Genomic DNA, 15679 nt, shown 5'->3' with positions numbered 1-15679 from the left:
CAGGTAGCATTGAACAGCTCATTGAATGATTAACTACTTAGAGGAGAAGGCATTTGGTGGTTGTACTACCTACTTTACATTGGAATGACCTTGCATAGGCCTACCTTTGTTTAAATACATCAGATTTTTACATGCAAAATCTTTTCAGGTACAAGCCTTGAGGGAAAATGCAAAAAAAAAAAAATATCTAGGATGTGCTGCAAAAGACCCCTGTAGACTGTGGGCCAAATCACACACTGTATCGTAGCGGATTTTCTGCTGCGCATCCGCAGCAGATTTGATCTAAAGAATTGAGCACAGCATCAAATCTGCTCCATCAAATCTGCTGCAGATCCTGTATGTGTGAATGCACCCTAAAAGAAAAAGCAGGAGATTTATCAAAACTGCACTTTGCCTGATGAGCAGGCGGGGAGGGGTTAGACCTTCTTCTCTGCCTGACTTATGCATGCTGGCAGGCGCAAAACATGGTGACAAATAAACACCAGCTGGTATAGATTTCTGCCATTGTTGTACTGCAGCCTCAGATTTACTGAGAGATGTGCAGCTTTCGGTAAATATCTTCTCCCCCCCCCCCCCCCCCAATGATTTATGTCTACTAGCAGGTGTTAATCGTGACTACTCAGGGACCCCCCTGGACATTGCCACACTCCCTGCCCACACAACAGGTAAGCAGGGCGTGCATCGGGAAAAGTTGCATATTTTTGCATTTGGTTTTCCTGACAAACATCAGGTGCGGAGCTGATAATTTCCCACCGTGAGGGCCCGTGCACACTGAGCAGAAGAGGCGGAATTTATGAGTGGCGTCTGCTCGGTGGATTCCGCTTGAAATTCTGCTTGACCACCCTGTAAAAAAGCTGTAATGAAGGCTATATTGGCTATCTAGTGGTTTCTAGAAACAAATAACTATGTTATAAACTAATATGTATGTACATCTGTAGGTGTGAGGTACAATATATAGATTTTTTCCACGAAGGCACCAGACACTGTGGTGAGATAAATTTGTTTTATTTTCACTCTACTCCTTTTAATGGATTACAACACAATGCCCATGTAATGTCTGGACTCAACGTACTGATGCATATACTGTCGCATATATTGATTCCTTTTCCTGCAGTTGCCCCCTGCGTGGGGAAATACATGATCTTGGTCTGTTTTTTTTTTTTCTCTTATTATTGGCACTGTCTTTGATTGTTTTCTTTTTTGTTTTTGTGTAAAGATGTTAAAAAACTTTCAATAAAAATGTATCTGATGAAAAAAAAGAAACCAAATAACTACAGTATATGAGCGTATTGTGCACTGCCCTTGTACTCTGACATAACTCTGTACATTACTTCACAATGTGCATTTTTCTATCACTGTGTGTATAATCTGTGTATTAGGAACCCAGAAAAATCATAAGCTTTTCAGCTGCAGCAATGAAGCTGACTATGTTGTGCATGTAATGCAGTCACTCTTCCTGCCAGTGATTGGCTGCAGTGTCACATTGCAAGGTATGGGATGTCATCACATCACTCATCCCCCGGTCCTCTACACAGGAGCACAGCTAGTGGCCTCAAACCAGGGGAGTATCTATAGAAGGTGCAGACTGTACGGTTGCAGCAGGACCCAGGAGCCTGAGTGGGCCCCTAGTCAACTCAATGAGGAGACCAGTACTATAAATGAAGCATTATAGTTGAGGGGGCCTGTCATAGATTTTACACTGGGGCCCACCAGTGTACCCGTCGTTTGTAAAAAAAAATTTACATGTCATAGAGATATAAAAAAAAAAAAATTGCTGTTGCACTTTCTGTTTTTATGTCATAGAGACATGTCAAAAGTTATGATCACCCCGGGTCTGAGTGGGTAGACCCGTAACGATCGAGAAAACGGGTAAGTGAGGAAATGCTGCAATGTGGTCCACTCCCGCTCTGTGTTAGAAAAAAAAAAAGTCAGGCTCATAATGGAACTCTATGGATCCCAATTCTCTTTTTCTTACACAGAGTGGGGAGAGGACGTGCTGTAGCGCGGCCCTCTTCCCGATCATTCTCCTGATCAGTAGTCTGAGACCCCATGTGATGAGTGTGTATACAGAGCATTAGAGAAACCATGTGAGGAGTGTGTATACATTAGTATAGTACATCTATGTAAGGAGTATACATAAACATATATGACAGTGTGCATACATATTGTGTCACTTGACATTTGACTACAGAACCTGTGAGAGCTGTGCAGGGCCCTAATATTCTAGGATGCCCCAAGTATTTTAGTGAACCCCAAAAAATAAAAACCTCTCCGCTTTCCTCTGCTTCAGCGCTGAGGCTGGGTTCTCTTCCTTAAGTCTTTGCCGGAGCAGGGCACGATGAAGTAATGTCATAGATGAAGACATGCGCCGTTCTGGAGTTCAGGAGCAGGGTGTGCTTGCTTTGTATCTATAGTACATTACTTAGTACACAAAGACGTATGCTAGCAGGGATTTACCTCTGGACTGCTTTCAGCACAATAGTGAATGGTGGTATGTATACATCGCTGCACACTTTTTATTTTTAGCAACCACAATATACCACTGCTGTATACACAGTAATCGATGTGTACACACGTGTTAGGAGTATACATAAGAACATATGTGAGGGTGTGCACACAAGGTTTTGTGTTATTCAGAGTTATTGAGGGGTTTGCATACACAGCATTACTCTGTCAGGAAGTGGGGTGTACACGTGTGTCCGGAGTGTGCACGCACAGCATTCCTGTGTCAGTAATTGGGGTGCACATGTGCGAGGAGTGTGTCAGCATTACTGTGTCAGTAAGTGGGGTGTACACAGGAGTGTGCATACACAGCATTACTGTGTCAGTAAGTGGGGGGGTGTACACGTGTGTCCGGAGTGTGCACGCACAGCATTCCTGTGTCAGTAATTGGGGTGCACATGTGCGAGGAGTGTGTCAGCATTACTGTGTCAGTAAGTGGGGGGTGTACACGTGTGTCCAGAGTGTGCACACACAGCATTCCTGTGTCAGTAATTGGGGTGCACATGTGCGAGGAGTGTGTCAGCATTACTGTGTCAGTAAGTGGGGTGTACACAGGAGTGTGCATACACAGCATTACTGTGTCAGTAAGTGGGGGGGTGTACACGTGTGTCCGGAGTGTGCACGCACAGCATTCCTGTGTCAGTAATTGGGGTGCACATGTGCGAGGAGTGTGTCAGCATTACTGTGTCAGTAAGTGGGGGGTGTACACGTGTGTCCAGAGTGTGCACACACAGCATTCCTGTGTCAGTAATTGGGGTGCACATGTGCGAGGAGTGTGTCAGCATTACTGTGTCAGTAAGTGGGGTGTACACAGGAGTGTGCATACACAGCATTACTGTGTCAGTAAGTGGGGGGGTGTACACGTGTGTCCGGAGTGTGCACGCACAGCATTCCTGTGTCAGTAATTGGGGTGCACATGTGCGAGGAGTGTGTCAGCATTACTGTGTCAGTAAGTGGGGGGTGTATACGTGTGTCCGGAGTGTGCACACACAGCATTCCTGTGTCAGTAATTGGGGTGCACATGTGCGAGGAGTGTGTCAGCATTACTGTGTCAGTAAGTGGGGTGTACACAGGAGTGTGCATACACAGCATTACTGTGTCAGTAAGTGGGAGGGTGTACACGTGTGTCCGGAGTGTGCACGCACAGCATTCCTGTGTCAGTAATTGGGGTGCACATGTGCGAGGAGTGTGTCAGCATTACTGTGTCAGTAAGTGGGGGGTGTACACGTGTGTCCGGAGTGTGCACGCACAGCATTCCTGTGTCAGTAATTGGGGTGCACATGTGCGAGTAGTGTGTCAGCATTACTGTGTCAGTAAGTGGGGTGTACACAGGAGTGTGCATACACAGCATTACTGTGTCAGTAAGTGGGGGGTGTACACGTGTGTCTGGAGTGTGCACGCACAGCATTCCTGTGTCAGTAATTGGGGTGCACATGTGCGAGGAGTGTGTCAGCATTACTGTGTCAATAATTGGGTTGCACATGTGTGAGGAGTGTGTCAGCATTACTGTGTCAGTAAGTGGGGTGTACACAGGAGTGTGCATACACAGCATTACTGTGTCAGTAAGTGGGGGGTGTACACGTGTGTCCGGAGTGTGCACGCACAGCATTCCTGTGTCAGTAATTGGGGTGCACATGTGCGAGGAGTGTGTCAGCATTACTGTGTCAGTAAGTGGGGGGTGTACCCGTGTGTCCGGAGTGTGCACGCACAGCATTCCTGTGTCAGTAATTGGGGTGCACATGTGCGAGGAGTGTGTCAGCATTACTGTGTCAGTACGTGGGGGGTGTACACGTGTGTCCGGAGTGTGCACGCACAGCATTCCTGTGTCAGTAATTGGGGTGCACATGTGCGAGGAGTGTGTCAGCATTACTGTGTCAGTAAGTGGGGGGGTGTACACGTGTGTCCGGAGTGTGCACGCACAGCATTCCTGTGTCAGTAATTGGGGTGCACATGTGTGAGGAGTGTGTCAGCATTACTGTGTCAGTAAGTGGGGTGTACACAGGAGTGTGCATACACAGCATTACTGTGTCAGTAAGTGGGGGGTGTACACGTGTGTCCGGAGTATGCACGCACAGCATTCCTGTGTCAGTAATTGGGGTGCACATGTGCGAGGAGTGTGTCAACATTACTGTGTCAGTAAGTGGGGTGTACACAGGAGTGTGCATACACAGCATTACTGTGTCAGTAAGTGGGGGGTGTACACGTGTGTCCGGAGTATGCACGCACAGCATTCCTGTGTCAGTAATTGGGGTGCACATGTGCGAGGAGTGTGTCAACATTACTGTGTCAATAATTGGGGTGCACATGTGTGAGGAGTGTGTCAGCATTACTGTGTCAGTAAGTGGGGTGTACACAGGAGTGTGCATACACAGCATTACTGTGTCAGTAAGTGGGGGGTGTACACGTGGGTACGGAGTGTGCACGCACAGCATTCCTGTGTCAGTAATTGGGGTGTACATGTGTGAGCAGTGTGCTTACTCAGCATTCCTGTGTCAATAATTGGGGTGCACATGTGCAATGAGTGTGTCAGCATTACTGTGTCACTAAGTGGGGTGTACACAGGAGTGTGCATACACAGCATTACTGTGTCAGTAAGTGGGGTGTACACAGGAGTGTGCATACACGAATTACTGTGTCAGTAAGTGGGGTGAACACTTGTGAGGAGTGTGCTTACACAGCAATACTGTCAGTAAGAGAGATGTACACAGTGGGGTGTACATGCACAGCATTACTGTGTAAGTGGGGTATACACGTGTCAGGAGTGTGCATACACAGCATTACTGTGTCAGTAATTGGGGTGTACAGTGTGAAGAGTGTGCATGCTCATCATTATTGTGTCAGTAAGGTGTACACGTGAGGAGTGTGCATACACGGCATTACTGTATGTACACGTGTGAGGAGGGTGCATACATAGCATTACTGTGTAAGTAATTGGGGTGTACAGTGTGAAGAGTGTGCATACACGGCATTACTGTGTGAGTAAGCAAGGTGTACACGTGTGAGGAGTGTGCATACACGGCATTACTGTATCAGGCGTATACATAAGAGCATATGAGAAGGGCGCGCTTGTATTGTCTCAGTATGAGGGGTGTTGAGAGCAGCGCGTGTCAGTGCGGGGGGCGTGCTTCACCTGCGTGCCGTGCTGTGGGCGGGGCGCGGCTGTGGGATCCGCCCGCTGTAAGTGAGCAGTGCAGGAAACAAGTCTCCCCAGCCGCACAGGAGAGGGTGTCACCGGCGGAGAGGAGCCCGGCCGGCTGGAGGAGCATGTAGTGGACGTGGGCGCTTCCATCCACCCGCGGGTCAGGCAGATGACGTGGAGCAGCAGCATGAGCAGCGGATACAGCAGCCTGGAGGAGGACTCCGAAGAGTTTTACTTCACCGCCAAGACTTCGTTCAAGAGGAGCCCGTGGAGGGGAGCCCGGGGCCAGCATGTGAGTAGCGCTCCCTGTGTCCTGCCCCTAGATAGGCCACCCTCAGGGGTTTTGAGCTCTGTGCTTTCACACCAGTCTCTCTGTGGGTCTTCTGTACCCTCTCAGTTGTGGGGTCCCCCCGCACACGGGCCCGTCCTGCAGCGTGTGTGCAAATTTGACAGAACCAAACTTGACATGTGGCGTCAGAGAGTGGTTGCAGTACATGACATGTGTCGTCAGAGAGTGGTGACTGTCTCCAGCATATGGTGGTGGATGGCAGCTGCATAGTGAGGGGCACACTGTCACACCTTGCAGATTTGCACATGGGAGCTGTGCGGCGGATACAGTAGAGTACATGGTGGGGAGCTGTGCGGCGGATACAGTAGAGTACATGGTGGGGAGCTGTGCGGTGGATACAGTAGAGTACATGGTGGGGAGCTGTGCGGCGGATACAGTAGAGTACATGGTGGGGAGCTGTGCGGTGGATACAGTAGAGTACATGGTGGGGAGCTGTGCGGCGGATACAGTAGAGTACATGGTGGGGAGCTGTGCGGTGGATACAGTAGAGTACATGGTGGGGAGCTGTGCGGCGGATACAGTAGAGTACATGGTGGGGAGCTGTGCGGCGGATACAGTAGAGTACATGGTGGGGAGCTGTGCGGCGGATACAGTAGAGTACATGGTGGGGAGCTGTGCGGCGGATACAGTAGAGTACATGGTGGGGAGCTGTGCGGCGGATACAGTAGAGTACATGGTGGGGAGCTGTGCGGCGGATACAGTAGAGTACATGGTGGGGAGCTGTGCGGCGGATACAGTAGAGTAGAGTACATGGTGGGGAGCTGTTACCAGATCTCCTGGCGGTGGACTTTTTCCCTGGTGTCACCTCAATTGCTGCCCCAACCATGATGTCCTGAATCAGCACATGACTGCTGCGGCCAATCCCATGTCACACACTGGGTCCTCATCAGGTGAATGTGTTTCTTTTGCGTGAGTGGGTGGCAAATATAGCATAAGAGCTTTGCTACATATTGTAACTGTACTTAGTCCTGCATGGGTGGAATACCCCTTTAAGACTTGTCTTTCACTTTATCTTCTGTAAAAAGATTAAGATCAGATAGGCATAGGCTCCCATGACCGGCAGCATTGTGTCGTCTGTCTGTAGCGCTGCCCTTATCCGCCCCCTGACATCATGAAAAGCCTTATGTGATCATTTAGGACTGGGCACCATGTGATACTGCCTGGCATGAGACCAACACTTACAGGATCAGAATGGCTAGAAGAAGTAGGAAAGTCTGAAGGGTTCCCTGAAGTCCCATTCACCATAGATCTAATAAGTCAGAGTGACTCCATCTTATGGACCTGTGATCCTGATTAAATGGGACCTACAGCTGTAATAGGGATTCTGATTTTACATGGCTAATCCAAGCTGTCAATGGGGAAGCAGTACTTGATTCCTCCAGCTTCCAGGTGATAACAGGTTATTGTCATAGCTGTCCCCTCCACTAATAATGCTAAGCAGCTTCCTGTCTAATTCTTGGTGTCTGCTGTCTTCCTAATAACCTGAGGGTGTTTCAAATCTTTCATTTGGCAAAGCTATTCCCTCTGCCCTGTATGTTTATGTACTGGTTTAATGTGGTTTCCTGCCCCCCTCCCCTATCTGTGCAGCCAGTCATTTACAGGATTGCCATACAGCAGTTATGCTCACCATATGCATTAGACTTGTGTCAGCAAAAACTGACAATTTAGGTATGACCGTCTAACCATCTAACATGTATGGCAGTCTGGTGACTCGTCCCATGTCAACTAATATATTTAAGTTAAAGTTTTTTTTTCCTAGATTGATAAATCTAGTCCATAGTGTTTGTATTTATAACCTGCAGAATATATATGCAGAAATACTTAAATTGACATGTTCTCTGAGTATAACTATATTAGTTGACATGGGAATACCCCTTTGCCATTTTGACAGCCGCAGTCAGTCTTCTACTCTCCTATTCCTTTCCTTAGAGAGTGGTAATATAGCCAGTCTCCAGTGTATAGATGCTCAGTAAAGACATTTATAGGATATCCCTAGTATATGCAAACAAAGGTCGCCTGGTGGGAATTTCTCTAGTTTGACACCACCAACTGGCCATTAGGGATATGCCATGAATGTGTCTTTTGAAATCAACACTGTATATTGTATTACTGTACAATACACATGTATAGACATATGAGATGAAGTAATGACTGTATTCTGTGACTCCTTTTGGTAATCCCCTTGTAGAATACTTTATGCTTTAACTAGTCACTGCCTTGTTTAAGTCCTGGTGCACATTAGATCTTGGGTGGAAAGTTCAAAGTAATCGTGAGGTTTGACTTCCATTCTTTCCAGTTATGCTCAGTACTCTTATGCTGTAGTGGTCTTTTTTAGAACATGCTCTGAAATGTATAAATCTTCTTAAAGGTATGTTCACACAGGACAGATACCCTGCTAAAAATATGCAAGTGTAATTGTAAAATTTTGCAGAAGAAATGCTGTGGATTTTTCTTTGCAGATCCTCCCTGTGTGAAAATACCCCACGCTGTGCTATAATGTGAATATGACTGCAGTTTTTGTTGTTGTTTTTTTTGCCATCTTACCCTCCAGTCATATACCTAGTTTATATGTAGTTTACTGTGGCACAGTTGGTATGTGCTGAAACCCTAGAGTGGTTTGATTTAGATGACATGTTCAGCAAGCTGGAAGGTTTGTGATTTGCACTTTATAAACTGGTAATATTAATATGAAGCTTTCTTGATGGATTATTTTAATTCTGTGGATGAGTTTCCACTCATTTTTTTTTTTAGATGTAATGCACGTCTTCTGTTCCCAGATCAGTTTATAGTGCTGTAGTATACATGACTGGCCTGCTGTGTTTCCAGACACCATATGCACTGGGGTTCTGAAGCCCCTTTATGTAGGGAATATATTGTGCTCACGACTAAACAAGCCCCCTGGCCTGATGGCTTTGTGAAATCACATGAGGACGGCAGCCTTCCCTAATCTCCCTAAGGCTCTTTCCTAGTCACTTCAGTTAGGCATATGTTTCCTCTTTTCTTTGGTTTTTTTTTAGAGTTATGCATCTAAACAGTTATTATCCTTGTAGATGTTATTACTGGCTTAGGAATAGCTGAGGACATCTGTATGTTATAAAGGTATTATGTTGCTTTCATGATTGGCTTACTGCTTATATCCCTCTATTTAGGCCAGTACAGGTAAGGGTCTAGTTTATTAGCTTCCCAGATAAATTCTTGTAGTACTGATGTTCAATGTATATGTCTGTCACATAGCACATATACATTCTTTTTGTCCTTTTTACATCCAGGAAATAAACATAAACTTATAAGAGCCAAACAGAGGCCAAAGAAGTAACATTTACTGTATTCACTGGGAGCTTTCATGGCAAGTGTGTTACGTAGTGTGAAAAGAGCTTAGAGCCCTGTTTCACATACGGGAGATGATGGGGTCTTTTAGTGTAGATTGTGAGACAAGAAATCATTGGTGATTGTGAGCCACAGTAAAAAATCATTGGTGATCATCGGCCACAGTAAAAAATCATTGATCATCGGCCACAGTAAAAAATCATTGGTGATCATCGGCCGCAGAAATCATTGGTGATCATCGGCCGCAGAAATCATTGGTGATCATCGGCCGCAGAAATCATTGGTGATCATCGGCCGCAGAAATCATTGGTGAAAAGGTCAAGCATGTTTGTTCTTGCAGATTCTGCACAGAAAAGCCACAGTTTATCCTCATTGAAAGGGACTGATCCTTTTGTGAATCTGCCTGCCCTTCCAATGCGGATATCTGTGTCAGTCTCTGGTTTCTGCTGTGGACCCTCCTTTACATACATGATGAATTTATCAAAGTACTTGTGTTTTTCACTACTGTTAGTTTATTGTCATTGCTATTCAATAGTCAATGGTTGTACACTGTTTTTGTATTGTCATGTTTATATGCTGATTCCACTTGAACTTAGTAGGTTATTAACTTTGTAGATAGGACTAACAGACATGATGGCAATAAGCTGATCTTTATGGTGGAGGAGAGGTCAGGCACAATGTGTCCCCAGTGTACATGAAGGTGTGTCACTTTAGTTGTGAGCTCATCTGATACAGTGTAGCACGTAATTGTGTCTCACACCCTTTTCTCGGGCTGACTCAGACATACTAGGAGTGTTGTAGGATGTTCCTTTTCTTGAAGGGGAAGTGTGTGCTTTCTCATCATGAAGATTACTAGTCAGAAAATACAAAATACATGACCTTTCTGAATGCCAGGCTTGTCTGTACTGTTCAGACCTGTTTTGTGGCTTCTTAGCAAGTATGTGTTGCTGCTGGTACTAAATGTTGATCCTCAGGTCTGCTTGTTAGTTCTCCATTACACACAAGTGACGTCTGACATGTCGGCCCTCCATGAGCGTATGTTATACATTAAATATTCACAGTCTGCTGTGGCTGCTTAGTGACCGCTGCATATACTGTCCTAAGTACTGTATCTTACACTAGAATCCCAGGATCATTGCAGCCTCTGAGGCCATTAGCTGCCAGAGATGAAAGGATGAGGCTTGAATTGAAGGTTATTCTGAAATGTGGTCTTTTCTTGCTTATAGCTAAATGGCCTTCAGCCCAGCAACACATTACTGGTAGAGCATGATTTCAATGTTATGATCATTTTCCTTCAGGGCATAATGGGCTTATGGTTTTACTTGTAGGGAAATGTGCTAAAATAGACATGGTTCTGAAGAGGTAACTAACAGATAATGCGACCATTTGACCTTTTATAATGTCCCTGGAAATGGCTGCATATATTATAAATTGCCTTCCCTAGCCAGTGTTGGGCCATATGTTGTATTACCAAGTGGCTAGAAAGAACCAACCTGGAACCTAGGATAGTTGGCACTTGGTCATATCAAAAACTCTACAGCCTTGGCAGTAGCTGATTTTTTCACTGACAATTTGCATCGTGAATTTGGGCACCTAAGGTATTTGTACTGGTTTGTGTAAATCACTTTATCAAGAGAAAAATCCTTAAATACTACTAGAAAAGTCAGTTTTAAAGAAGTTTATTAAAAAAAAAATGTATACATTTTAATAAAAAAAAATGCCTGGCTGTAAAACAAAACTAAAAAGCATCTTGCTATAGCCGTCATAAAGAATTTGGTAAGAAAATTACATTGAGACAAGGTAAACTGTTTGTGTGTGTGTGTGTGTGTGTGTGTGTGTATATCCAGCCTACTGTCTGGATGCCTGAAAGGTCTGTGTTCTGTCTTTTCCTGTGTATAAGAATGAGTAGGCTTTAGAGCTTGGAAACATGTCATGTATAAGAATTCATTGGATGGCGTAGGCTATGCCAGGACTCTGCATATCCTGTGTATGACTTTCACTTCTCTGAAATAACAGTAAAGCCTAAACCTCAGCAAATGTGTGCTCTCCTGCTGTTTCCTGCCTCTGGCTGCCCTCACATTGCTGAATGTGCACAAGTCCTAACACCTACCGCCAGTGTGAAGCTACATGTCAGCCATGTGGCATTTTATTCTGTTGGCCAATGATAGACTCTGTTGTATTGTTGAGGTTTTGTTTTGATGTTTTTGAGATCCCATCCTGAAATGAACTACTTGCTCATATTTAAAGGGAATCGGTCACCTGCAGTTCAGGTTCCAAATGGCTGACACTCTAGATAGCTGTTCAAGTATACCTGACATTATGTACGCAGACCCGATCTGCATGAAATCCATTCTGCATCCATGAATACAACCACGACAGGCCAGACTTAACAGTAAAGCCACCTTCCTTGACAGTACAAGAAACATTTTGCATATACTTTCAACAGAACATGTAGGAAAATGCTTTTATTCTTCAGTGGTGAACAGTCAGAGGCCTTCCCAAGTCCCTGAACTACAGAGGACAGTAACACTTGGGGCTTGGCTTCCAGATCACTGTTGCTTAAATAAGAATAGGGATGGGGGATAGACATGCCAGCTTTCTGCACTTCAGGAGCTTGGGAAAGTCTTCTGACTCTTTGCCCTAGAGAATAAAAGCATTTTTGTGTATTACGGAAACACAGACAAATAAAAGGTACCATAGGTCCCCTTGACTCATGGCTAACTTAGTGTCAGCAGTTTGGAACGTGAATTACAGCTGACAGATTCCCCTAACTTATATGTGCAAAACCAGGGCTATGGAGTCGGTAAGCCGCAGCTCCAACTCAGACTCCGACTCCTGAATTTTATCAGGACCGACTCCGACTCCTTCATAAACGGCCAGTAATTTACCAGGGGGGGTTATTTATCACACTGGCTCAGCAGCTTCTCCCTAATGTCCTACATGATCCTGGGGCGACTTCTGAGGGAATAAGGAAAGATATAAAGCAGCTTCTCCTGTGTGTGCAGTGGATGCAGCCAGTCTCCAGCCTCCATGTCCTGAACTACTCACAACTAGACTAGATGGAGCAGGTGGTCTTTTCCTGCTGACAGTCTTCTATGTTTCTAACTAAGGCCCCATTCACACGTCCGTGTCAGTTTTTACTGTCAGGAAATCCTGATCAGGAGGCCTTAAATGTCATCAGGATAGTATCAGGATTTCCTGACAGTAATCCGTTTTTACCATCAGGAAACCATCAGGAAAAACCTTCAGGATTTCCTGATGAGATAATATGGTCTAGTATGCCAACATAAATCACAGGTACCCACACAGCCCCTAGTGTACCTGGATGGCCACAGGCTGCAGAACTACAACTCCCATCATGGCCTGTCAGCAAGGCATGATGGGAGTTGTACTTCTGCAACCTGGATGGCCACAGGCTGCAGAACTACAACTCTAATCATGGCCTGTCAGCATGGCATGATGGGAGTTGTACTTATGCAACCTGGATGGCCACCGGCTGCACCGCACTCTGGCCGGCCAGCCCTGTAGTACCGGGCACAGTGTGCGGTGCAGCGGCGGGGGGGTTGCGGGTGATCGGCCGGCGCCTGGTCCCCTGGTAAGGTCCGGGCTCCGGCCAGAGTGCAGGTCCGGGTCCGGGGCTGGCGCTCTATCCGGAATCGCGGGCACTTTCCTGATATACATCAGGAAAATGCCCGTGATTCCGGCGCTCCCATAGACTTCTATGGGGGCGTCCGTGCCGGATTTCCGGACGAAAATAGGACAGGATCCAAAAAATCCGGTCCTATTTTCCGGAACTGACACCCTTCCGGAAAAATCCGGAAGGGTGTCCGTGTCTAATGTTAGCCTATGAGTCCGGAAATCCGTCCGGATTTCCTGATAGGAAATCCGGACAGATTTTCCGGACGTGTGAAGGGGGCCTAAATATTCACCATACTTAAAGAAACACTGCTAACAATGCCAGATACCTGTAATATAGGTCAGCCATAGTGATGTAGAGAGGGGTCACACATAGTGATGTAGAGAGGGGTCACACATAGTGATGTAGAGAGGGGTCACACATAGTGATGTAGAGAGGGGTCACACATAGTGATGTAGAGAGGGGTCACACATAGTGATGTAGAGAGGGGTCACACATAGTGATGTAGAGAGGGGTCACACATAGTGATGTAGAGAGGGGTCACACATAGTGATGTAGAGAGGGGTCACACATAGTGATGTAGAGAGGGGTCACACATAGTGATGTAGAGAGGGGTCACACATAGTGATGTAGAGAGGGGTCACACATAGTGATGTAGAGAGGGGTCACACATAGTGATGTAGAGAGGGGTCACACATAGTGATGTAGAGAGGGGTCACACATAGTGATGTAGAGAGGGGTCACACATAGTGATGTAGAGAGGGGTCACACATAGTGATGTAGAGAGGGGTCACACATAGTGATGTAGAGAGGGGACACACATAGTGATGTAGAGAGGGGTCACACATAGTGATGTAGAGAGGGGTCACACATAGTGATGTAGAGAGGGGTCACACATAGTGATGTAGAGAGGGGTCACACATAGTGATGTAGAGAGGGGTCACACATAGTGATGTAGAGAGGGGTCACACATAGTGATGTAGAGAGGGGTCACACATAGTGATGTAGAGAGGGGTCACACATAGTGATGTAGAGAGGGGTCACACATAGTGATGTAGAGAGGGGTCACACATAGTGATGTAGAGAGGGGTCACACATAGTGATGTAGAGAGGGGTCACACATAGTGATGTAGAGAGGGGTCACACATAGTGATGTAGAGAGGGGTCACACATAGTGATGTAGAGAGGGGTCACACAGTGGTATAGAAGGTCACTGTGGGGGCACGCAATAGCACACGCGCACACACACACAGCCTGCTGCAGCCATAGCATGCACACACTCAGCCTGCTGCAGCTATAGCAAACACACACACCCACACAGCCTGCTGCAGCCATAGCACACACAACACACACACACACACTCGGCTTGCTGCGGCCATAGCACACATACACACAGCCTGCTGCAGCCATAGCGCGCACACACACAGCCTGCTGCAGCCATAGCATACACACACACCCTACTGCAGCCATATCACGCACACACACACACACACACACACACACACACACACACAAACACCAGCAGCCATAGCACACACACAGCCTACTGCAGCCATAGCACACACAATCTTCTCCTAGAGAGAAAACACCACACTGAGGACTGAGGTTACAGCTACACTACTTATTTATTCTTCTCCTCCTCCTCTATATTACACAGGATATCTTCATATTACACTGCTGCTCATATACAGTCATCCAGCATCCAGGAAGAGAACAGCACAGATCTCCCCCCACACGATGGACTCTTCCAGCTCAGAAACAAACTGCCAAATAGTGACCAACAACTTTTCCATGACCACCCTTATGTAATAGGGCAAGTGTCCTATTACTGATATATTCTCCGACCACCCTTATGTAATAGGGCCAGTGTCCTATTAGAATGTTGCATAATATATATTCATGAGTAAAACTTGTAAAATTCATATCAAAATTCAATTCTACTATTTTTTTAAGATTTTTTTTTTTTTTTTAAAGCTGGAGTTGGTACAATTTTTTCTAACTCCAGCCCAAACTAGCTCAGACTCAAGCCAAAACTAGTTCCGACTCTGACTCGACGACTCCGACTCCACAGCCCTGTGCCGAGTATCCCATAGCGCCTGGTTACTTATACTAACCTTTGGTTGGAGTTTTCAGACAACACCATTTCTAAGGTCTCAGAATAGAGAGCTTTATGAATTATGAGTGCAGCCGTTGGCGTGGAAAGTGTAGGAAGCCATATGCTGAACTGCGGCATGGAACAGGTGTTCATTGTTTGCGCTGACAGCATGTAGCCGCCTCTAGTGTCCCAGGTAAACACTTCACCTCCTGTTCACAATGACAGCTTGATTTTCGTTGTAGCAATGGGTCTTTGTAGCCATTGGCTCTGTTAGGCTTCGACCAAGTCATGTTTATACCATTAGGTAAAGGACCTATTACACAAAGCGATTATCGGCTGTATTCGCAGATAATCGATTTGTGTCATAGAAGACAACGACCAACTGACATGCACGATGTCGGCTGATCGTTGTCTTTCAACAGGATGAAACGACAGCGATCAGCCTAGCAACAATCTGTTGTCGTTGCTCTGTGTAATTTCGGCTCCCCGTGCCCCCCTGGCACTTACCCGCTTGCTATCGGCGCATGTAATAACGCCGGCAGCGAGTGAAGAATGAGGAGCAAGCGAGCTCTGACCTGACAGGACAGCGCTCGCTTGCTCCAACTGCCCGTGTAATAGGGGCTTAAGTGT

At 46.2% G+C, this 15679-nt stretch overlaps 1 protein-coding gene across 3 annotated transcripts in view; it reads left to right on the top strand.

The window, feature by feature from the left end:
- The window catches only part of RASSF3 (Ras association domain family member 3), a 149477-nt gene that overhangs the window by 105741 nt on the left and 28057 nt on the right, over positions 1-15679 (top strand). The window contains exon 1 of one of the 3 annotated variants that reach the window (XM_069974600.1): positions 5680-5933. The exons of the other annotated variants lie outside the window; for them this stretch is intronic. Coding sequence (XP_069830701.1) covers positions 5811-5933 — 123 coding nt within the window. The 5' untranslated portion in view covers positions 5680-5810. Of the gene's footprint in view, positions 1-5679; positions 5934-15679 lie in introns of those variants that run through there. 3 annotated transcript variants of the gene reach the window in all.

The sequence above is a fragment of the Dendropsophus ebraccatus genome, chromosome 1, assembly GCF_027789765.1.
Source record: "Dendropsophus ebraccatus isolate aDenEbr1 chromosome 1, aDenEbr1.pat, whole genome shotgun sequence".
Classification (NCBI taxonomy): domain Eukaryota; kingdom Metazoa; phylum Chordata; class Amphibia; order Anura; family Hylidae; genus Dendropsophus; species Dendropsophus ebraccatus.
The sequence above is the reverse complement of the archived record's forward strand: the minus strand, read 5'-3'. Positions and strand labels throughout refer to the sequence as shown.